The sequence below is a fragment of the Micropterus salmoides genome, unplaced genomic scaffold (assembly GCF_014851395.1).
Source record: "Micropterus salmoides isolate LMB-PRFRI ecotype aquatic unplaced genomic scaffold, ASM1485139v1 Ms_hic_scaffold_14, whole genome shotgun sequence".
In the NCBI taxonomy this organism is placed as follows: Eukaryota; Metazoa; Chordata; class Actinopteri; order Centrarchiformes; family Centrarchidae; genus Micropterus; species Micropterus salmoides.
This window is the reverse complement of record NW_024040485.1, coordinates 24,882,652-24,908,128: the sequence shown is the minus strand read 5'-3', so window position 1 is coordinate 24,908,128 and position 25,477 is coordinate 24,882,652. Positions and strand designations below refer to the sequence as shown.

General features: G+C 39.2%; 1 protein-coding gene across 1 annotated transcript; it reads left to right on the top strand.

Annotated features, from left to right (window-relative positions):
• Positions 1–1,961: 1,961 nt before the first annotated feature.
• Positions 1,962–23,913, top strand: LOC119902486 (vasoactive intestinal polypeptide receptor-like). The gene is made up of 13 exons (XM_038718707.1): positions 1,962–2,188; positions 3,635–3,728; positions 4,962–5,075; positions 15,100–15,206; positions 15,328–15,425; positions 16,668–16,797; positions 19,095–19,248; positions 20,986–21,046; positions 21,928–21,994; positions 22,072–22,163; positions 22,328–22,457; positions 23,034–23,075; positions 23,187–23,913. The coding sequence occupies exons 1-13, from the start codon at positions 2,129–2,131 to the stop codon at positions 23,376–23,378; spliced, it is 1,341 nt and encodes a 446-aa protein (XP_038574635.1). The 5' UTR covers positions 1,962–2,128; the 3' UTR covers positions 23,379–23,913.
• The last annotated feature ends 1,564 nt before the right edge of the window (positions 23,914–25,477 follow it).

Here is a 25,477-nt window from a genome sequence, read left to right as displayed (position 1 = left end):
CTTATGGTTGGAAGTAAGTGTTTCTTCAAACTGTGCACACTGACGCATGAGCACATGATGACAGATCAACCATCTGACCAGAGACAAACAGACACACACGCTGCATGTTTTTCACTTGCTGTGTCCATTTGCAAAACTTCTAGAGTGAGCAGAAATATATTTCAGTCTTCAGTCCCACACTGATGTTTTTGATGATTTATGAGCTTTACAACTCTTTGTTCTCCACAGTTTGTCGCAAACACTTCACACACATACAGTACAGTATGTGTGCCATGCATCATTCTCTGAGCACATACAGTAGCATTATCTTATCTGAGGGCAGTGTGTCAGCTATGACCAGCTCCATATCTAGGAGCAACTGAGAGGGACTGATTTTTATTGCATGTGACTTCACACTTCAACTGAATGTCTACTGTATATGGTCTTCTATATGGTCTGATTGTCTTCTGGTCTGTGTATTTTATTAGACTTGTTAAGTGACAGTGGAGTGAAGCCGATGGCCTTAATCTATATTAACAGCAAAGACTGTTGAGACAGTGTCACAGAGATGTTGCCTCAACTTTTTGGCTGGCAATTTTAGGGATTTGTTGTCATGTTTAATTGTAATGCACCAGATGGGTGACAAATTAAAGAAACAACCTAAGTTGTCTCAGGATTCACATCATTTTCATCCTCATCAAACCCTTTAGTGACCCCTTGTGCTCTGTGTGTAAGTATCTGTTCCTACACATTTATTCAAGGGGCTCATATGGCTGTGCACTCATAAGTGTTATTTAGCTACATTTTATAGCTATGGTGGAGGAAGTACTCAGATCATTAAGCAAAACAACCAATGCAAGTGTAGAAATACTCAATTCCAAGTAAAATTCAAGCATTAAAAACTGTAAAAAAGTGCACAGGTATTATAGCAACATGTCAGCTACTTAAAAAATCAAAGTAAACATACTGATTCTGCAAAAAATGTCACTGTGACAGAGATTATTATATATAACAGTGTTAATACTGATGCATCAATGCATAAGTTTCTTTTTACTGTTTTAGCTGGTTGAGGTGGAACCTACTTTATATAGAGATGAGTATTCTGGCCAGTGGATTCCTGTCACAGATGTTTCACAATGATTCTGAGGGGTCTGAGATTATTAATGAGAGATGAAAGAAGAACAAACAAAGTTCCTCTACACAAATTTGTACCCATTTCTGGACTTTAATCTTTGCTTTTTCAGTGGCTTATTGGGTCATTTTATCTATTTGGGCCTCAAACTGTTTAAATAAAATGAAACTATGTGAGATGTTTGCATGAGCTTACTGGTTTTGTCTTTAACATTGAATTGTGTTTTATAGGCTTATTGCTATGATGATTCTTAATCTGTAAAGTAGTAACTAAAGCTAGTAGTGGAGTAAAAAGCCCTATAATATTTACCTCTGAATTTTGTAATACCTGTAAAGTAGAAGGCTAGGCTGTTAAACAAACACTCTCAGGTAAAGTACCTGAAATTGTACATGTGCATTTGGGTAAAGGTAGGCTACTTGGTTACTTTCCACCACTGCCCTTTTGAATACAGGAGAAACTGAGAAAGCGTTTTTTAAATTTTTTTTTTACAGGAGTAGGCTATATCCCGTTTACAGGGTTACACAAATAGTTAAACAAATTGTAGTTTTATATGATAAATATTGTAGCCATAGTTACAGCATAAATATATGGTATTACAATATGCTTTTGTGAAATCGTGTTACATGATTTGCCTATCACAAACAGGCTATACAAAATGCAACAATGGGTTAGTCGTGTCTAATTTGAATTTACGGGTACAGCAGTTTCTACTTTCTTTGTAACTACGTGTTAACGCCCTCATCCACTGACGTTCACAGATGATCTTTCATTGGTTACTTGTTGGTTGCTCAAGGTAAAGCCCGTGTGGTGGGAGGAGGAGGAGGAGGAGGAGGAGGAGGAGGAGGAGGAATTCAGGAGCGGAGCAGTTTACTTCACTCAGAGCGCAAGAACGCAAGGAGTCAGCAAGGGGAGCCACACAAAGCTGCGGCAGATTGTCACTACATATTTAATTATTTGAATAGATTTTTTGCTGTCTACAATCTATTATTTTTGAAGTAATCAACCACTATAAAGGATATGTTACTGGAAGTTTTAAAGAGCGCCTTCATCCTTCTCTCCTGCATATTGCTGAAACCCGTGAGTGAAAGACTTTTGACTTTTCTCATGACTTGAACTTGCACTCGTGTTCCTAATTTGGCAACCACCTAGATCTTTCAAGTAGAGCGCTTTTTTTTGTTGTTGTTGAGTTTTTAAGATCAAGAGTGACTTCCTAGCCTTTATGATAACAACACCAGTCTCCTCACTCCAGGCTTTGTGTGTCAGTTCCTGCAACACAAGCGCCGCAGGCAAAACCTGCACCTTTTAAAATGACAGCAACATTTGCTTATTGTCATGCACTAAGACACCAAAGCAAATTCCTTGTGTGTGTAAACCTCCTTGACACAAAAGCTGACTCTGATTCTGAAAATAAAACAGTTGACCAGATTGTGATTGTTTTCCAGTGACATTCATGTGTTTTTATATCCTTGCTGATGTCTTTTCATTCTTATGGTAAATTAGAAGTTACAATATGACTGTGGGTCTCCAATGACAGAGGCCTCCTATGTCTTCCTCTGTACTCTCTGTTCACCAGCATCCATGCCCACAACTGTCTCCTGTATAGAGAAGAATGTATGATTCATGCTGGAATTCAGTTGGAGGTCACAGCCCTTAGAATAGCAAGCTGGCTTTACATCTGCATTTCTTCACATTCACAGACTGCTTCAGTGCATCAGTGAAGAAAATTAAGGAAAGGAAAAGTCAGAGAGTGCTGTTTTTGCTAGTAGTGAAGGTAAAAGTGATGATTATGAAGTTTCCTCCTGATACTCCAACTTGCACTGCTTAAGGCGGCGCTGATCCATCACTGACAACATCTGCTCCACTCATAGTCCAGAGGTGCACCATGGGTGAAGTGACACAGGACGGGCTGCGTAGCCTGGGGCACGAGATACATCATAACCTAAATGGGGGAGTCACCTTGTGGGAGGAGAGTCATATGGGCTCATATTGCGACTAACAATAGCCACATACTACCAGTCTGATTAATGCCCACAGAGATGAGATTCATTCACCTAAGTAAAGGCAATAAATCTTCTGGTCCTGCAGAGGGTCTGTATATTCTGTATATAAACCCTTGTGAATTCAGTTTCATGTTGAACCAATGCATGGCTGAAGGATCCCTCCACATCAAACCACGCACATGCAAATCTAAGGAATATGATGGTTGAATCACAGTCAAAAGATTGATTTTGTGTCATGGCAGAGAGATTAATGGCAGCTCATCTCAGGAAGACCTCATTGTAGACAATAGATGTGTTTGCCTTGAGATGTGAAGCACATGCAGCATAACTCATGCAGTCTTCTATGCTTCCCTAACAGACAAATGATGTGTGACTGACACTTTAAAATGTCACTGCAGCTCTAAAAAAATAAAATAAAATATATATATATATATATATATATATATATATATATATATATATATATATATATATATATATATACATGTATAGAAAACGTGTGTGAAATGTCTTCTCTTCACAGGTGTTTTCAATGCAGTATCAGATGTGTGAGATGATGAAGGAAATAGACAAGGAAAGGGACGTGTGTGAGGCTCAGATTGAGAACAGAACAACAGGTGCGTAGTTTTCTTTTTGTGTGTTTGACATTCCTTCATTGTCCTGACTGCACTTACTCTGTTTTGTATCCTAATTTGCTTAATCCACAAGTAGGTTCTGATCGAAGTGACACAATGAGTTGTAAAGACAACAGAAGCTGTTCAACCCTCCCCTCTGCCTGAACATTACACCTTGCATGGTTGAACACTGTTTTCCTTCCCCTTGTCACATGCACCTTGGTTCAGTTTTAAAGTAAACTTTCTAATTGATCCCATTTTACCTTTCATTTTTATTAAATGTACAACAATAAAACTCAATTTATTGTTGATAAAGGTGGAATTACATGTTGCTAAGTGGGGTTTTGTGTACTCACAGCATGCATCATTATGTTCTCCAGAGAGATAGCCTACTTGCGCTTCATAGAGCTTCTAGTGCCTTTGTGTGTAACTAAAATCTCACTGATCCAAACTGCAGGTATCACGAGACTCTGTTTACATTCACACAATGAAAAACTCATTAAACACTCATTTACTTTTTAATTTAGGTGTAATTCTTCTTCCTATAGATTCTGTCAAATAAATATTGCCAAATCCTCAGAGTGTTGGTGTAAATATCACCTGGTAAACTGATTACTCATAGTGATGAGATGCTGAGCAGGTGTGGATTTAAAAGTGCTGTGGCCTGATTCTGCGTCCTGAGTACCAAACAAGTCGCAGTGGTGTGCTGAATTAAAATAATGGTGTGTGAGCTATTTTATTAGTCATGGTGGTGCCGTGTTAATTCAGGTCATCTGCTGTTATGGACCCAGGGCTGTAACAACATCTGACTTGAGCTGCCACGTTTTGGCTGCCATGGGAACTCCAGTGCTTGTGTGGGGTGGTAATGGTGCAGTAGGTAAGACGGATGACTTTTGGTGTGAGAGACCCGGATTCAATTCCTCACTGGGACACTTCCACCAATGTGTCTCTGAGCAAGACACTTAACCCCTAGTTGCTCCAGAGGCGTACGACCTCTCACATTGCAATTGTAAGTCGCTTTGGATAAAAGCATCAGCTAAATGAATAAATGTAATGTAACCTCAACCTTCAACCGAAGCAGGTTGTTGCTGTTTGTCACTGGAATGGAGCCATCCCGGTTTAGACACATGTTCAAAAAACTGTCTATGTTGTTATCTTGGTGCGTGTGATGTTTCGATGTTTAGTAGCTATGAACACTTCTTTTTTTTTGTCTCTCTCTCTCTGTTTCTTAATTAGGTTGCAGGGGGACGTGGGACAAGATCACCTGCTGGCCCAGTGCCAATGTTGGAGAGGTGGTCACCATCCGTTGCCCCAAATATCTCTTCTACTTCTCCAGGGACATTCCTACAAGTGAGAATCAAGTTTATAGAATACGTTGTGTGTGTTCTCTGTCTGTGTTTGAGGAATGAAATGGGGAGGAAAGGAGACAAGTGACTAAATCGATGTCTTTGTTTGTGTGATGATCAGCAATCCTACACATTTTTGGGATCTTGTGGCAGAAAAGTAAGAAGGAATGCAGTCATGCATCAGTCAGTGATCCCTCGCACTGAGCCAATCAGCAGACTCAGTAACTACTTAAATGCCTCCCATTACTTTTTTAAAACTTAGCAAGATTTGTTAAAGCTACTGTAATTAATACAGCAATCCACTGGATTGTTTGCAAATATGGCAACTTATACATATGATATTTATTATATATTTGATATTATACTATATATTAGTATACAATACTATACTCATAATATGTTCTATTTTAGATTCTATATATATATTACATGTAAATATATATATACACATATACATATATTATGTTATGTTAATATATTATACTATTTAATTACATTGTATACAATATTATATTTCTCTCCTATATCAATACAGACATATTATGTCTTATTCTTATAGTAGATGGTGTAATATTACTCTACATATATTATATGTAGCTGGCTTTGTTACACAACTATGATACTTCACTGGAGACCATACTGCACTATTAGCTTAAGTACAACATTGGTCATGGGTACTGCATGTACACTGCTTGCCTTGTAAATGTGAGTTTAATTGCTCTTATATAGATTCTATTTTTATTTTAATTCACTTATAGTGACAAACCCACAGAGAATTATCACTCAGTTCTTTTGTTCCCTCTCAGCTCCATGGAACATTTCAACATCTTTTTGCTCATTGTTTTGGTTTTACGGACCACTACTTTACTGTTTTGGTTCAGTCTCGCTGCTCTCATCAGCTTGTTTCTAGACACAGGCAGCGGTTTTCAGTGTAAAAGCTGAAGGCTCAGATGGACAACAGACAGAAGTTAGCAACTGCTGAAGATGGTGACCATAGCGAGCATTTTGCTGCTAAAGAGTCAGATATTTTCCTCAGAAGTTGATGGAGACCAAAACAGAAATATTGGACTCGCATTAACCAGAAACTAATAAACTTAATGTTGCTCTGTATCAATTGGATGTGTAAATAAGCAACGGTTTGCTGAAATGTTATCTAAATGAACTTTATATGTAAAGATATAATTAATATAATGTCAGTGTTGTGTTTATAGCTTGTTGATCGTATTTGGTCTACTAAAACAAAGTTTACTTTGTTGCACCATCGTCATATTACAGTTATTAATCAACAAATAGATTATTTTCCTCATCACTATGCACAATATAAACAGTTGTTTTAAAAAGAAAAATAGTATATACTAGAAGTCAGGTGTCAAAACAAATGAAATTTCTTTTAGACACCTGATCTTGTAATTACAAGATCAGGTGTCTATTTTGTTTTCTTTGGAGAATGCCATGCACTTACGTAGAAATGCACATGCCACTTTGTGGCATGAGGCGATGGTAACACTAACTCTTTTTGACTACAGGGCTGCCAGAATCAAAACAAAATAAAAGTTCCTTGTAGTAATACATTTTTTGTCCCATTTGCATAGATAAAAGTCACTTTTAACCTAAAAACCTTTTCCCACAAAAATTAAAGTGTATTGTGAAAATATTTTGATTATAAAATATAACAGTGTTCCTCACAACATCCTTGGTGTTATAACCATATTGTTTTACCTGCAATGATCTTGATAAACATGCCACATGGTTTACCTTGCAAGTTCTGGGACCACTGATTAAAAATCTTTGTTCTGCCCGTAGTTATCTAAGACCAATCAAAATTATTATTTCATGTAAAGGACATTTTTAGCAACAGTGCAATAACATGTTTGGTGATTTGTTAATATTTGAAGAGCCCAAAGTGACCCATTTAACATGATGTCCCAAATGTATCACCCGATGTATACAATATTCAGAAGCATAACAGATGCTGCTCATCTTCATCCGTCTTTAGCCTCCTTTTTGTTGTTGTTGTTGTTCCAAACATTCCCTGCTGTTGATTCATCAGTGCCATCACGCTTCATATTTGAGACCAGAAATAGGAATTATGCAGCTACACTGGGCATCCTAGCGGCTCACTCTCATGATGTCATGCTGGCTCATGATCACCTGTTATTTTTATCTTTCCTGACACCTCTTATCATACATTACAAAGAATACAGTAAAACTTGAAACACATGGCACAGCTGAGTCACAAAAAGATAAATACCTTCTCATCCCGGGGGAACCATTTACCCATCAAGACGCATTCTGTTTATTTGTCCCCTATGAGAAGCCTCACAGGAAAGTAGGACTAATTATGTGTAAGGAAAACCAACCTCTTGAGAATTTATTGGCTGAAATGCAGTGTGCTTGTACGGTGGTTCCTGAGATTATTCCCCTCTGAGTTTTCCATATATGTCCATTTGTCATTAATTGCCACACTGAGTGTTTGAGCTGAGCTGAGTTGTTGTTGTTTATTTGTATTCGGCAGAGACGCCTCAAGTTCAACTTCACAGCCTTGAGAAATGTTTCTTTGTTGGAGATGAGGCAGCTTGAAATTGGTGCTGGTGTCGTTCTTTGATAAGGTGTAATCAATGAATCAGGGCCCGTATTTATCAAGCTTCTCAGAATTACTCATAAGATCACTGTTAAGAATTGACTTAAGAATAAAAAAATTGTAAGCTGTGCTTAAAAGTTATTTATCAAGCCTCTCAATCCTAATTAAAGTGAGGTGTACGACTAAATCTTAAGTGCCAGTCTTTGTGTTGATTCACGACGCTTTGCTGTGCCGTAAACAAGATTTTGGATGATGATGTAGGCAAGGACCAATCACTGAATAGATTTCTTTATTTAAGAAACTTAAATTAACATTGAATAGTGCAATTCCTAAGGAGGAGGAGTTTACATTCAACAGACATTTGTCAATTAAGAATACATTATGATATACACATTGGAAATGGGGCAGCACGGTGGCCTAGTGGATAGCGCTTTTGCCTTACCCGGGTCCTGGTTTCGAACCCCTGTCATCCCGTCCTTTCTGTGTGGAATTTGCACGTTCTGCGTGGGCTCTCTATGGGTGCTCTGGCTTCCTCCCACCATCCAAAGACATGCCGACTAGGTTGATAGGATAAATTGTCCTTAGGTGTGAGTGTGACTGGTTGTTTGTATATGTGCCAATCCATCGCAAGAGCCCCAATGTCAGCTGGGATTGGTTCCAGCCAGGATAAGTCCTTCATTTCACCCTCTGTCTGAAACAAGCTGTAGATGTCTCTTTAAGCCCCCCCTCTTAAAGCCCACTGTCACCTTATTGACCTGAAGGTTGTTACCAGGCTGTCGTTGCCGCTGAGTGGTACAGGCAGACTGAGCATAGCTGTGCTGTTGCTGTGCGGAGCAAATGACCATATATAGAACACTGGCTCCGTGTAGCTCCGTGTGTCGAAGAACAGAGCCGTTGGTAGAAAAAGCTGTTTCAGACAGAGCGTTCAGAACATAAGGAAATCTGAGGTTTTTGCTCACAGGGATTTCTTTTAAATACTTTAACTTCATTATTTGAAGCTTTGACCATGTTTAACATGAACATCCAACATTGTAACATTGTAGATGGGAAGTCGCTGAGGCGCTTGTGTGGAGCTGTAAGTGCCATAATTGCTTCCATGGCAATTTGGCTTATTGATGGTTGTGATGGCCTCAAATCATCAGCATTGCATTGCTACATTTGTCCTGTAGCAAAGAAACGAAACGTCATTACCACCATCAATTCAGTTGAAAACGCATTGCTGCGTAAAGTCCGTGGTGAGATGATGTCCTGCACCAACTCGCTGACAACAATGATGCCTGCTTTGCCCAAACGATACTGTATAATTAATTGCCTATTGTCAAACAATTCTTCCTCTCCAGAAAGATTCACGCACATCTCTGTCTCCACAGTGCTATCACAAGCCCCTATGGGCAACTCTCTTAACTCTCCTCCTAACCACTTGAGAGACCTCTGGAGCTGTCTTAAATAACTGGGAGAGTAAGAGTGATTCTTAGCTTTAAGAAATTTCATGAGTTGCTTTTATACTTAATGATGAAAAGTAGGAGTAAATTTCATTGTTTTGTGTCAGTTGGCTGTATAAATATACAACTGTTTGCTAATGCGTTTGCTTCAACAAGCAGTATGTCAAACATGCTTTGCCCCCAAGGCTGAAAAAGCAATGATATCAATGTATATAAAATCCATGTATAAGGATGCACACCTCTTCTACATTGCATTTAATATGGCCTGTTACTAAAAACTCTTCAAGGTCTGTTAAGCTGTAACGGTAGTAATCTTTACTCGTTACCATTGACTGCAACGTTGCCCTGCACGATTGCTCTAAAAGTTGCTCCGTGTATCATCAGCTTTAGATTGTACCTGCCTTTGGTACACCTTATCAGTCAAGGGCACAAAATCAGCTCATTCATGCTCCATTGACTTTGCTGTAATTTGAACAAGTGTGAAGTTAAAGACTTCAGCTGTAAGTGATTGCAGTGCATTTGCGAATAGCTCTGCAGACATGGTAAGGGGGTTCCTGCCCCTGTAATGTGGTGTAATATTTTCTCTGTCATATTATGGACATGAGAGGGATTCTCAACTGAGGATTCATCATCCGCATGTGAAGGCTCAGTACAGAGGAGAAGAGTTTTCTGGGAAGCTGTGATGTGACCCAGATGTGAGATAGTGTGACCCAAGAGAGGAGGGCCCTCCAGGGACAAAGGCAGATGAAGAATCACCAGATTTGTAGGGTTGAAGGCAGAGGAGGTATATTTCACTGACATGTCTAAGGTTCACATGATCAACAGGCCCTCACTGTGCTGGGACCGGGATTAAGTAAAAAGGCCTTAAAAGAAAGAGATGGGATTATAAGTGACCTGTGCTGCGCTGATGTACATGATATCAATTATGCAGTAAATCAACAAATGAGTGCACGTCTCTGCTTGTTAAACCTACACTGCTCTCAGGACTTCTCATTAAGGGATGACGAACGGTCATGGATTCTGTTCCTTGTAAATTACTGCTGCAGTCGGGTGAGAACCAAGTGTTTCCATATGTGAACAGGAACTAAGAAAAACAGCTTTGTTTGTGAAGCTTGACCACTGTACATTTAGCAATTTATTAATATTATTTTGAGAAGCTTTCAGAACCCTAAGAAGAGTATAATCTATGTTTTTGAAGAAGTTGCCCTTTTTGTAAATGTTTTATAGTGTCAAAGTCACTTTTGCTTCTTTTCAAATGTATTCACTGTCAGTCACTTGTAAAAGACTCAAGTTATTGACACATCCTGCTGAGCCATTCATTTTATAATCCTCACACACACAAAAAAACAAGCATTACGAAACATGGCGCCACAGATATTCATGGCCAAGTCATAAATTTAGTTGAGATAGAGTTTGCCATTCTCATGAACTCTTTACCTAGTAGGCCTAACACAAACACAGTCATTCATCTCTTTCAATAACACAGGCACTTACCTTCCCCGCAAGCTCAGACTGACAGAGTGCCTGGCTGTCAATGGTTTCACGAATACATGCCATAATATCCAGTTGAGCTGAAGCCAATCATTGCATGCTAATATGAATCTTCCTCCAAGATATAATTAGGAAGGACAAAGCATTTGACTATACAACACTGACAGAAAAGAAATTTTTTTATAGCCTAGTAATTAAAACAATGACAGGGTGATTAACTTGTTTGAGCTCTCCTCGTTGTCGTGCATGACACTGAAAATCCTTGCAGTCATGTTTTGGGGAATGATGAAAGCATTCTTCTGGCAATCCCTCAAACAAGCCAAATCCATTGGTGGCATGGGCTGAAACGGCAGGGGCTTATCATCGCCTTTGTGTCTTGTCATGTTGTTTGGGAAAGCTAAGCCTCCATCTTCTCTGCAATACGCCACTCAGGTATTTGTGAGCTGACCATATTTTAATGCCAAATACATTCTAAGACTTTGGATTGTTGATCATTTCCCAACTCTGTCTTGATTTGATAGTGGCTGTGGAGCGATACGGTTGGGAAATGTGAGGAATGTCCTACATTTAGATTTCTACAGCAGTATTCAGTGCAAGGATTAATTTGTCGCCAATACACGCCGGTTCCTTTCTTTATTGACTGGAAAGGAGATGAGGAAACACTGCAAATAAATATTACACAATAAGAGTAAAATCACAGAGATGTCAATATGTGTGTCTTATTGCTGGGTACAGAATTAAATATGCCTCATGAACATTTTCAATCTAATAACTATTCATTCACTTTTTACTTGTCTGTCTACGTGTCTGTATCCATTCATTCAGCAGATCTGTAGCCTCAAGCCTCAAAACTCTGCTCTACTGGACTCATAGATTTACTTTACTCTGCTGAGCTCTGCTGAATTTTACTCTGCAATACTCTACTCTTCAGAACTCTACTCTACTGAGCTCTAGTCTACTGCACTCTGCTTTTTTCTAGTCTAGTATACTCTGATATACTCCACTGAGCTCTAGGCTACTGCACTGTATAGAGGTCTGCTCAACTGAGGCTACTGCACACCAATCTACAGAGCTCTACTCTACTGAGCTCTAGTCTACTGCACTCTGCTTTTTTCTAGTCTAGTATACTCTGATATACTCCACTGAGCTCTAGTCTACTGCACATTACTCTGCAATACTGTACTCTTCAGAGCTCTACTCCACTGAACTCTAGTTTACTGCACTCTATAGATCTCTACTCCACTGAACTCTAGTTTACTGCACTCTATAGATCTCTACTCCACTGAACTCTAGTTTACTGCACTCTATAGATCTCTACTCCACTGAACTCTAGTTTACTGCACTCTATAGATCTCTACTCCACTGAACTCTAGTTTACTGCACTCTATAGATCTCTACTCTACTGAACTCTAGTCTACTGCACTCTATAGATCTCTACTCCACTGAACTCTAGTTTACTGCACTCTATAGATCTCTACTCCACTGAACTCTAGTCTACTGCACTCTATAGATCTCTACTCTACTGAACTCTAGTTTACTGCACTCTATAGATCTCTACTCTACTGAACTCTAGTTTACTGCACTCTATAGATCTCTACTCTACTGAACTCTAGTTTACTGCACTCTATAGATCTCTACTCTACTGAACTCTAGTCTACTGCACTCTATAGATCTCTACTCCACTGAGCTCTAGTCTACTGCACATTACTCTGCAATACTGTACTCTTCAGAGCTCTACTCCACTGAACTCTAGTCTACTGCACTCTATAGATCTCTACTCCACTGAACTCTAGTCTACTGCACTCTATAGATCTCTACTCCACTGAACTCTAGTTTACTGCACTCTATAGATCTCTACTCCACTGAACTCTAGTCTACTGCACATTACTCTGCAATACTGTACTCTTCAGAGCTCTACTCCACTGAACTCTAGTCTACTGCACTCTATAGATCTCTACTCCACTGAACTCTAGTTTACTGCACTCTATAGATCTCTACTCCACTGAACTCTAGTCTACTGCACATTACTCTGCAATACTGTACTCTTCAGAGCTCTACTCCACTGAACTCTAGTCTACTGCACTCTATAGATCTCTACTCCACTGAACTCTAGTTTACTGCACTCTATAGATCTCTACTCCACTGAACTCTAGTCTACTGCACTCTATAGATCTCTACTCTACTGAACTCTAGTCTACTGCACTCTATAGATCTCTACTCTACTGAGCTCTAGTCTACTGCACTCTGCTTTTTTCTGGTCTAGTATACTATGATATTCTCCACTGAGCTCTAGTCTACTGCACATTACTCTGCAATACTGTACTCTTCAGAGCTCTACTCCACTGAACTCTAGTTTACTGCACTCTATAGATCTCTACTCCACGAAGCTCTACTCACCTCTACTGAGCTTGTCTATAACTCTGCTTTTTTTCTAGTCTACAATACTCTAATATACTCCACTGAGCTCTAGTCTACTGCACACTACTCTTCAGACCTCTAGTCTTCTCTACTGAGCTCTAGTTTACTGTACTTTACAGAGTTTTTCTTTATTCTGTGCTACTCTACTGAGCCCCAGTCTACTGAGCTCCACAAAGCAGTTTACATTTTCAAATGCTCATTTAGCTGACGCTTTTATCCAAAGCGACTTACAATTGCTATATACACTCACCTAAGGATTATTAGGAACACCTGTTCAATTTCTCATTGATGCAATTATCTAATCAACCAATAACATGGCAGTTGCTTCAATGCATTTAGGGGTGTGGTCCTGGTCAAGACAATCTCCTGAACTCCAAACTGAATGTCAGAATGGGAAAGAAAGGTGATTTAAGCAATTTTGAGCGTGGCATGGTTGTTGGTGCCAGACGGGCCGAGTATTTCACAATCTGCTCAGTTACTGGGATTTTCACGCACAACCATTTCTAGGGTTTACAAAGAATGGTGTGAAAAGGGAAAAACATCCAGTATGCGGCAGTCCTGTGGGCGAAAATGCCTTGTTGATGCTAGAGGTCAGAGGAGAATGGGCCGACTGATTCAAGCTGATAGAAGAGCAACTTTGACTGAAATAACCACTCGTTACAACCGAGGTATGCAGCAAAGCATTTGTGAAGCCACAACACGCACAACCTTGAGGCGGATGGGCTACAACAGCAGAAGACCCCACCGGGTACCACTCATCTCCACTACAAATAGGAAAAAGAGGCTACAATTTGCAAGAGCTCACCAAAATTGGACAGTTGAAGACTGGAAAAATGTTGCCTGGTCTGATGAGTCTCGATTTCTGTTGAGACATTCAGATGGTAGAGTCAGAATTTGGCGTAAACAGAATGAGAACATGGATCCATCGTGCCTTGTTACCACTGTGCAGGCTGGTGGTGGTGGTGTAATGGTGTGGGGGATGTTTTCTTGGCACACTTTAGGCCCCTTAGTGCCAATTGGGCATCGTTTAAATGCCACGGCCTACCTGAGCGTTGTTTCTGACCATGTCCATCCCTTTATGGCCACCATGTACCCATCCTCTGATGGCTACTTCCAGCAGGATAATGCACCATGTCACAAAGCTCGAATCATTTCAAATTGGTTTCTTGAACATGACAATGAGTTCACTGTACTAAAATGGCCTCCACGGTCACCAGATCTTAACCCAATAGAGCATCTTTGGGATGTGGTGGAACGGGAGCTTCGTGCCCTGGATGTGCATCCCACAAATCTCCATCAACTGCAAGATGCTATCCTATCAATATGGGCCAACATTTCTAAAGAATGCTTTCAGCACCTTGTTGAATCAATGCCACGTAGAATTAAGGCAGTTCTGAAGGCGAAAGGGGGTCAAACACAGGATTAGTATGGTGTTCCTAATAATCCTTTAGGTGAGTGTATATGCCAGAGGTCGCACGCCTCTGGAGAAACTAGGGGTTAAGTGTTTTGCTCAGGGACATGTCACAGTGGGAATCAAACCTCTCCCACACCAAAAGCAAGTGTCTTATCCACCCCTTATACAGAGCTCTATTCTTTGATACTGAGTTCAAGTCTACTGTGCTGTACTGTACTCTAGTGAGCTCAGGTCTACTATACTTGACTATACAAAGCTCTACTCTGCTCCTGAAATCCCCTCGCAGATGAAAGTGCCCTCTATACTTTTTATTATGAATCTAATGCACTTGGACCTTGCACTTCTGCCCTCATGGGCAGGCCAAGATAAAGTTATCTCTCTGCTCAACTGTTGGCCTCCTGGTGTGTGGGCGGCCTGAGAGGAATCAAGAAACAGATGGAGGCAAATACACATGGGAACTGTCTTATATCTTTGAGCCAGTGGGACGACTGATCCCCTTCAGTCATTCCTTCCCTCAATCCATTTCCTTTTAGTGTCTTCCAGTGAAACACGTTCATCTCAGTGTGACATAATTAAGACTGAGGTGGTAGACAACATTACTTTTAATTAAAACTGCCACAGCAATTTGTTGTATTCTTGCAAGAGTAATGTTGAATATTCCCTCTGTCCCTCTGCTTATTAGATAATCTTTCAAAGACCTGCACTGAGGATGGCTGGACTCCAATCAGCATAGACTCCTACATAATGGACTGTGGATACAATCCCAACAGCACCATGGATGATAATACGGTTGGTATGGTAATCAGGGTTTCGACACTCATCCAGTCCCATGTTGCGACTACTGCTCTGGCTTCATGTTCAACACCAGATGAACTGTTTTCAGTGAGTGTAACTGAATGTGTTTTTGCAGGGAGAGTTCTTTGGCGCCATCAAAATGGGTTACACCATTGGTCACAGCGTGTCGCTCATTTCTCTGATGATCGCCATCATCATACTGTGTCTTTTTCGGTAAGGAGATCAATCAAAATGCTATTTAATGTCCCAGCATAAAGATAAATAAACATCTTTTTTCCATCATTTAGAGTGATAAACCCTGTCCATCTCTCATTTCACACCATACTTCCTGCATTTTATAGAGGTTTTACAGTGTTTTTCACACAGTAATGTGACTGCTAGATTTTGTGGGACAAGTCCAAATTTAACATTATCTGCTGTTGCAACATTTCTCAAACAAAGTGTTCATGTGCATGAGCCATAAAGTCAAACCACTTAGACGGACGGCTGTTGTTCACAGCATGTTTCCTTTTGACCTTCAGTCCTGGGGTTGCAGAGAAACATTAAGTGTGTGTGTGCATGTTGGCATGACACAGCACAGATCATTAGAATAAGTTTAACTGGCTGGTGTTTGTGGCTTCTTATACAGAACCCAGTCTGTTCAATTGGGTGTGTTTGCATTTGGAGTGTTTATGTGTTACAGGCTAAACAACAAGAGATGTGTTTACTCCTCTGGCTTATAAAATGCCAATGGTCTGGACTCTTGAGCAGAGACACAGGATGTGAACAGTGTTTACTGTTTATGTTCAGCTGCAGATGCTGTGTTCAGGCAGCTGGTTCATGCTGTGTGTCATCACACCCGTCCTGCTGGGATGACTCGCCTGATGGGTTTACACAATTCATCCCCAATCATAAGCTCACTGGGAAGGCATTTGTTTGAGAACACCCAGAAGAGAGAATTTACATTAGTGGCATTTTCTCTGCAAAATCCCTTGATTTATTCTTGTTTACCTGTGTGTGAATGTCAAGTCAGGGTTTCTGCTTGATAAATATATGTTTCACTGAAAAACTATATCCATATAAAGTATGAAACGTACACATAGCTTTTCTTGACAATTGCAGGGTTTGTAGCTTGACATTTAGGTTACAGCACAGTAGGAGCACATTACATGACAATTGTCATACAGTAAGTGCTTATAATGACTACTCTCCTCAGTTAAAATACACATTCTTTCTGTGAATGTTTGCCTCCATAAATTAAGTCTGTGGAGTTTCTGGTGAATGTTTTCACGATATATGTTCCAGTTGTATGCTTTGGTGCCATAAACACACACTTTATCAGATATTTTTCAGGACAGGTCATGTAAACAGTTCATTTGAGATCTTTAATCAGCGGGAATTCATTAAGTGAATGATGAATGTTGCTTTTTCTTGTTGATTTAAATCATCTAACTGTTTATTTGTCTTCTTTTATAGGAAGCTGCACTGCACAAGAAACTACATCCATATGCATCTTTTTGTGTCTTTCATACTGAAAGCTGTAGCCGTTTTCATGAAGGACATGGTTCTGTATGATGTCGGGGAGACTGACGATTGCCAGTCATCTGTGAGTGCGCTGCACACTCTGTGCTCCTGATATAAAGGCTCCCATCTCACTCACCAACATGTCCATTTTATTTTAGCGGAGCTGGACATTTTATTGATTTTCTTCCTTTCATAATCAAAAGCCCCACATCATAGATCAAATTAACTCATCCATCTGATGTACAAGCAGCAGCTGGTGGTTAGTTTCTGTACTTAAATGAGGCGAACTCCATCTATTGAATCACTCACTCAGACTTTACTGACTTTATTGCTTTGTCTCTGAGTTTACTTAACATCCGAACGCTCAAGTGCTTGTGGGTGTAGCAGTGTTTGCCAAGTCCCTTCCACTCCTGAGACGACGTTTCCTCATTCATCTGTCCAGCAGGATGTTGTGAGAGTTCCTATTTGCTGAACATTATGCCTGAACTACAGAGAGCTTTGTCAATAAATCATATTCATAGTTTTGATATCTAGTTTTAATCACGTTTCAGCAACATGATCTTAGCGAAAACATGAAAGTCTAACTAAGTGCTACATTAAGATACGGAGTTGGATAAGCTATTGAATTGGGTACAGTTTGATATAATGAGGCTATTTTATTCTTTTTTGATTGATCAAGTCACCAATGTCAGTGTCTCAGATCTTGGTCCAGCTGAATCCACTGCTTTATTACCAGAGAGGAGTAGATCAGCAGCAGATTATAAATCACCTGTTTAATTCATCTCTTAACTGCTGATGGTTAATGGCTGAGTTTAGATATTTCCTCTTCACGGTACACAGATTGTCCCAGTCCAAACACAGCTGCATCCCCTCTCAACTGTTTCTAAACTCAAACAACACATTAAAAAAGAAAAAAAAACTTTTGTAGAAAGCAACATATTAAAGGGGAACTTCAACGATTTTAGGTCATTATTAGTCATATGCACAACATATTTAGTGAAGCAGTCGTTAATGAATTTCTTGTTCTCTGGCTCCAATGCTCATATAAAATGTAGAAAAGAAAATCACTAAAGTATATATATATAATACTGAGGTAGACATCAAGATCAATTTACTCGTCATGAATAACAGTAATAACTGTGAATACTCTCTATATACTCTATAGAGAGCCAAAGTGAAACCAGAAAACCTCATTCAAAATCACATTGACATTTCTAATGACCCACATCACTTACTGAAATTCAGGATCTCTCTGCCAGCTTCTTCCATTTTAACAATCTTTTATTTGAATATATATTCTGCCCCTTCGAATGAGAAAATTTAGGGCATTTAGCAGACGGTTTTGTCCAAAGTGACTCACAATAAGTACATTATGTAACACATATACCATATCTAACTTTTGAAAAATAGAAATAAAACAATTTTCCTCTTACAAATGATATGATGATTGATGCTTTTGGTACGTTAGCTAATGGTGGCTACATATTTCTTTATGAGTGAATTTGCTGACTTTATAACTCCTCTCATTTTTAGTTATACTTCATTTAGTAGTTGTCCCTTATGCAATGATAAGCACTCGTGGCCTCGCTTGTGGTCTCAGTGGCCATTGTTCAGGAAATGTCACATAGTCTCGCTTTAAGCTATTCAGTAACTGTTGCAGGGCAGATGTCGCGGTGGATCAGTATGCTACTTACTGTGTATCTTCAAAGTTGCACCTATAGCCACCAACAAGATCATCCCATGGCATTGTGAGGGGCTTTAGATAAAAAAAACCTCAAATAAATCTCAGATACACTTTGATTGTGTATTTAATTAGTACGGCAGTCATAATCAGCACAACCACAAGGAGACCCCTATAGAATTTGGTCTAATTATGTCACGTGATGTTTGTCCGATTGTTGTTTTGATGTGTTTAGATTGTATATTTTAATATAATTGATATTTTACTAAATGTATCTTAATTTTTTAGTGCTATGTACTATGTAATCTTTTTTAGGGTGACTCTTAACATCTGTCTAGGGACTGCAGATGAAAAATAGCCTTTAGGCTAATTCTGGCATATTGACAGAAATGTTTATGAATATGCACTGTCCCTGTAATAAATAAATAAACAAACAAACAAACATGCTCATTGTGCGATACCCTCACTGCTGCTTCTAATAAGTGACTTGTCAAACCGAATCATTCAACCAATCAACAGAATCATTTTCTTGTAATTGAGTCATTAATACTAATTTTAGAGAGATTTACTAAAAACATTTTCTGCGAAGCCTCTACTGGCAACAACATTTGTTTTAATCACTTGAATTGTAATGAAATTGCATTTATCTACATTCACTGGCAATGCAATAAGTCCCTAACATCCTCGTTCTTCTGCAGGTGGGCTGCAAGGCAGTGGTGGTCTTCTTCCAGTATGGGATCATGGCAAGTTTCTTCTGGCTGCTGGTGGAGGGCCTCTACCTCCACACTCTGTTAGCTGTTTCCTTCTTCTCTGAGAGGAAGTACTTCTGGTGGTACATCCTGATTGGTTGGGGTATGTGCTAGCCTCTTTGCCATATGTTGATGAATACAAATAGCTCACACAAGAAGATTTGATCCATCCATTTGTCTGAATTGGTGCCAGAAATCATCAATTATCCACTGAGTTACAATCACCAGGCAGCCTGAATGTCTGTTTAATCTTTACATCAACACAACATACATGGTCATATGTAAATTAATGTATAAGTGAGGTTTTATACATCCACAGGAAAATACTGTGCACTCCCAGCTGCATATCAATGAGTCTTGCTGGCAGCGTTTAGATTATCAGCAGCAGGCAGCTGCCACTTCACTCTTGTTGTTATAATTCAGTCTAAAAGTCCTCCTTTTAACAAATTCATGCATCTGTAGAACTTATGAATAAAATTAATTCATAGACTCGGACTTTTGATATCTTAAATGGATAGATACATTCGGCGCAAAATACATATATTCATCTAGACGTTTTGGCTGAGCCTTTGAGGACTCATATTATTATATATATATATATATATATATATATACATTTATATATATATATATATATATATATATATATATATATATATATATATATATATATGTATATATGTATATATATATATATATATATATAATATATATATATATATATATATATATATATGTATGTACTAAAATGTATAATCAACAACAACCATTCCCCACATTTCTGATGTTCCTTTTTCCATCACACTAATAAAGTAACTCTATATATAGCCCTGAAATGTTGTGTCTGCCAGCAGGAAAGTGAAGATACCCAGGATGAGACAATATTGGCACAGAGCACATATGAGTCCAGTTAAAAATGATAAGCATACCCAAAATGCAATATTACTTTAGCTATAAAATCATCCAAACAGTTTACACACGCTCAAGGCTCACTGTCATAATTGGTGGTGAACAGAATTGTCACGATTTGAGGTGAGCGCAGAGGAGGTGAGAGCCGAAATGCGAGACACTAGAGCTTAGATTAAGGGACTAAGGAGCAGGGCGGGAGCAACACAAGTGACAGGGATCAAGGTTAACGAGGCAGGCAGAGAGACAGTAGGGAAAACAAAGAGACAGGCAGGAAGAGTGATAACTGGGGTAACAGACAACCTTGGTTACTGGACACTAAACACAGACATAAACTAAGACACAGAACCAAAATGCAGAACTAAACCTAAGATACATGACAGACTGGTACAAGGTGAGCTAAAAGAACCTGCAAATGAACAATGAAATAAACAAGGCTAAACAGAGAACACAAGACAAGGAACAAACCTCCAACAGAAAACATGGACCAACTGTTACACAGACCGGGGTAAGGAACAGAGACAGAACTAACCAGGAAACAGGACAACACTCAACTAGAAACAGAATGGAAACAAGGAAAATACCAAAACACCACTAAACACTAGCTGACAGATAACTAGATGATTAATAACCCAGACTAAGTAACAGATACCAAACTGATCAATAAGTAACCTCACAGTGAACTAAACTCAACAGAACAGAACTGAAATGTAGATGCAAAACCCAAATCTTAGAATCAAGAACACAGAGTGAATAAGGGAGACAAGATAACAGACTAGGATAACAGAACAAAAACAGATTAACACAGAACCAAACAGACAACCAAACTTAAACATGGCCAACAGGCAGAATGTGACAAGATTAGTTTCTCTCTGAGATTATTTTAATGTTGAAATAACTTACAACAAATTATCTTTACGTTTCTTGTTTGCAGGGGCTCCAACCATCTTTATCTCAGCTTGGGTGATTACGAAGGCATATTTAAATCATCCGGGGTGAGTTAGCCATTTGTCTTTGTTTTAATCTTATTGATTAAATTTACTTACAACTGATTTTAAATGGGTACATTTGCAGATACACACTAAAAAATAATACCTTTGTTAGGGTGAGGATTAATAGCTAGTCTCAGTGGAGTGCTCGTGAACTATTTATCTGCAATGTCTGCAACACAGAAAGTAATTACCTCTGAGTGTTTCATGGCCCTAAAAGCTAAAATGCTGTAACTGCACACAGAGTTTTTGAAATGGGTTTTACCATATACTAATTTTTTACAGTATGTGTTAGTATTTATAATTTTCTTTTTTAAAAACTCTAGTTTGATACTCTGTTGGCTCTAAAACCTACCAAGCAGCTAAAGCTATGCTAAGTTTAAGCTAGCTAGTGTGAGATAACCAGCCTTAGCTAAATTAATCCTACATCTTTCCTGTAATTGAAAACATTTGTTTTGTTTATCTGACATGTTACTTTTACAGTGTTGTATCCCACATAAATTAGGCAGTAGCTAAACAAAATTTTAAAAATTTACCAATAGATAAGTAGCTTAGCTTAGCAAAGCACGTTAGCATCACATCCTCTGACTCTACTGAAAGTCATGTGATTCAGTGTGGTTAAGCTACTTTGAAATTGCATATTTAAATATATTAAATTATAGCTTTATTTTGAAGACATTTTGTTTGTAGATAGGCTACTGTTTTCCCTGCACCCCTTTGATTGTCTAAAGGTAGAGTGCAGTACACAGTTTGTTTTTCCCCATCTTCAGTTTCTGAAATTACTGCTCTCTGTCTTTATAGCACCATTCAAGGGTTTGTTTTATCCTAATAAGTTTTTTATTTTTTATTTTGTGAGAATTCATTTATATTTGCTCTCTTATCTCTAGATGCTGGGAGATAATCGATGACAGACCATGGTGGATCATCAAAACACCGATTTTAGTTGCCATACTAGTGAGTCTCGGTGTCATTTCAAGAGTAACATTTCATATACAGATAATGCAGATTAACCAGTCTTACTCTCTCTTCAGGTGAACTTTTTCCTCTTCATCTGTATAATCCGGATTTTACGACAGAAGATGAATTGCCCCGACATCGGAAGAAAGGAATCCAATCAGTACTCGTAGGTTTTCCGTGCAGAATGTCAACATCTCTGTCATAGCATTGGGTTACAGGTGACAAGTGAAGAAATGAAGTTATGTTGTTGTGGGTGACAAGTGTTGCCTTGACTCTAGCTTTTTTGGGTTTTAACAAGGGTGAACACTAGTCTTCTCTTCTCTTTTTTAGGAGACTGGCTAAATCCACTCTGTTGTTGATACCTCTCTTTGGCATAAACTACATCATTTTTGCCTTCATCCCTGACCACATCCATCCACATGTGAGGATGGTGTTCGATCTTATCCTGGGGTCATTTCAGGTAACGTCTCAAAATAGCATACAAGGCAGTCTGTCTGCAAAATTACGACTTTCCCCATGTCACACACAGTCACACACAAGCAGCACTGCATATTGATACTTTTTTGACTAAGCTGCTACAGGATTGCCATCTTGTGTTTTGGCACCAGAAAAACCTTTGATTAAGTGAAGTTACATGAAAACATCTTGGTAGCATGAAGACGGTTTGTCTGATTAAGCAAGTGAATGGTTTGTTTAGCTGACGTGTTTAATTTTTGTATGCTTGAATAATGACATTTTTTGATTTACTGAGTATTAAATTGAATGTGAACACTGAGAGCCAAGTCCAGTGATGGAAACCTAGCGATGGAAAGTATTCTTATTTTGGAACCGTTTTAGCTCAGAACGATATCTTCTGGGAACATTTCCCAGCGATCTAAATGATGAATCTTCTGTATGAGCCTGAAGTTGCTCCTAATCTTTCCATCATTATTCACACAAAAACGCTTTGGGTGTTTCCCCAGCTGTACTATCATACTGGTATGTCTTTTCAAGTTATTGTTGGGCTGTAAGTGATATCTACGTCTCTATTCTTCAGGGATTTGTTGTTGCAGTTTTGTACTGCTTTGTGAATGGAGAGGTGAGTAAATTCAAACAAAAAACAGCTCTTTAAGATGTGTACTCCAATATGTCATACCCTCTTAATGCCCCCTTTTCATCCTGTTTGTCCACCGTCTCGTCTCTCCTGCAGGTACAGGCGGAGATTAAGCGTAAGTGGCGGAGATGGATGCTGCAGAGGTTCCTGGGCGCTGACACTAAGTACCAGCAACCCTCCATGGGCAGCAATGGAAACAACTTCAGCACCCAGATCACTATGTTTACCAAATGCAGCCCTACAACACGCCGGGCATCAGCATGTCAGGAGCACTTCTCTGCCATCTGAAACCCATGTGAAGTTAACTCTCCTATTTGTTTTTATCATTATGTAGTTAATGCATGGCTCACATGCACTGTTGCAATGCAATTGATATTGGTTACTGAAGGTCAATTTGACATTTTAGTAGTGAAACTAATATTTGTTCCTTGTTAGTTTATCCCTCACCCTCACCAAATGACAGGTGATGAGTGTTGTTCTTGCCAGGGTGGAAAGTCATCTGAAACTTCTTTTGAAACTTAGCACCTGTTTAGTAAATGGGTTAAATATTTACCTATACCTAAGAATTAATTTCCAAGAAAACACAACAAAGGAAATTGTCATTTTCTCAGGCTGTTCCAATGTAGCTTTGATCAGGAAACAACTTCCATTGTACTGGAGGTTGACCGCATTTTTACATAAAGACCAGTGTCACACTGAGATATATATACTATATATATACACACAGGTGCTGGTCATATAATTAGAATATCATCAAAAGTTGATTTATTTCAGTAATTCCATTCAAAAAGTGAAACTTGGATATTATATTCATTCATTACACACAGACTGATATATTCCAAATGTTTATTTCATTTAATTATGATGATTAAAACTGACAACTAATGAAAATCCCAAATTTCAGTATCTCCAAAAATTTGAATATTACTTAAGACCAATACAAAAAAAGGATTTTTAGAAATGTTGGCCAACTGAAAAGTATGAACATGAAAAGTATGAGCATGTACATCACTCAATATTAGGGCTCCTTTTGCCTGAATTACTGCAGCAATGCGGCGTTGCATGGAGTCAGTCTGTGGCACTGCTCAGGTGTTATGAGAGCCCAGGTTGCTCTGATAGTGGCCTTCAGCTCTTCTGCGTTGCTGGGTCTGGCGTATCGCATCTTCCCCATAGATTTTCTATAGGGTTAAGGTCAGGCGAGGTCATGCTGGCCAATTAAGAACAGGGATACCATGGTCCTTAAACCAGGTACTGGTAGCTTTGGCTCTGTGTGCAGGTGCCAAGTCCTGCTGGAGAATGAAATCTGCATCTCCATAAAGTTGGTCAGCAGCAGGAAGCATGAAGTGCTCTAAAACTTCCTGGTAGACGGCTGCGTTGACCTTGGACCTCAGAAAACACAGTGGACCAACACCAGCAGATGACATGGCACCCCAAACCATCACTGACTGTGGAAACTTTACACTGGACTTCAAGCAACGTGGATTCTGTGCCTCTCCTCTCTTCCTCCAGACTCTGGGACCTTGATTTCCAAAGGAAATGCAAAATTTACTTTCATCAGAGAACATAACTTTGGAGCACTCAGCAGCAGTCCAGTCCTTTTTGTCTTTAGCCCAGGCGAGACGCTTCTGATGCTGTGTCTTGTTCAAGAGTGGCTTGACACAAGGAATGCGACAGCTGAAACCCATGTCTTGCATACGTCTGTGCGTGGTGGTTCTTGAAGCACTGACTCCAGCTGCAGTCCACTCTTTGTGAATCTCTCCCCACATTTTTGAATGGCTTTTTTTTCACAATCCTCTCCAGGGTGCGGTTATCCCTATTGCTTGTACACTTTTTTCTACCACATCTTTTCCTTCCCTTCGCCTCTCTATTAATGTGCTTGGACACAGAGCTCTGTGAACAGCCAGCCTCTTTAGCAATGACCTTTTGTGTCTTGCCCTCCTCGTGCAAGGTGTCAATGGTCGTCTTTTGGACAGCTGTCAAGTCGGCAGTCTTCCCCATGATTGTGTAGCCTACAGAACTAGACTGAGAGACCATTTAAAGGCCTTTGCAGGTGTTTTGAGTTAATTAGCTGATTAGAGTGTGGCACGATTCTAATTTTCAGAGATACTGATTTTGGGGTTTTCATTAGTTGTCAGTTATAATCATCAAAATTAAAAGGAATGACCACTTGAAATATATCAGTCTGTGTGGAATGAATGTATACATTATACAAGTTTCACTTTTTGAATGGAATTACTGAAACAAATCAACTTTTTGATGATATTCTAATTATATGACCAGCACCTGTATATGCAAACTGTGTCCTTCTTAGGACAGTGTAAAGCTTTATTGAGATCACATGATGAGTCCACCTGACCTGGCTACTGACAAGGTGTTGAAAAACAGTT

What these genes read in the sequence shown, in the direction of transcription:
- LOC119902486 (XM_038718707.1), top strand. Translation starts at nt 2,129, where the DNA reads ATGTTACTGGAAGTTTTAAAGAGCGCCTTCATCCTTCTCTCCTGCATA. An exon ending in GATTGAGAACAGAACAACAG is followed by an intron (nt 3,729 to 4,961) that starts GTGCGTAGTTTT and finishes TTTCTTAATTAG; the next exon opens with GTTGCAGGGGGACGTGGGAC. An exon ending in CGATTTTAGTTGCCATACTA is followed by an intron (nt 21,995 to 22,071) that starts GTGAGTCTCGGT and finishes CTCTCTCTTCAG; the next exon opens with GTGAACTTTTTCCTCTTCAT.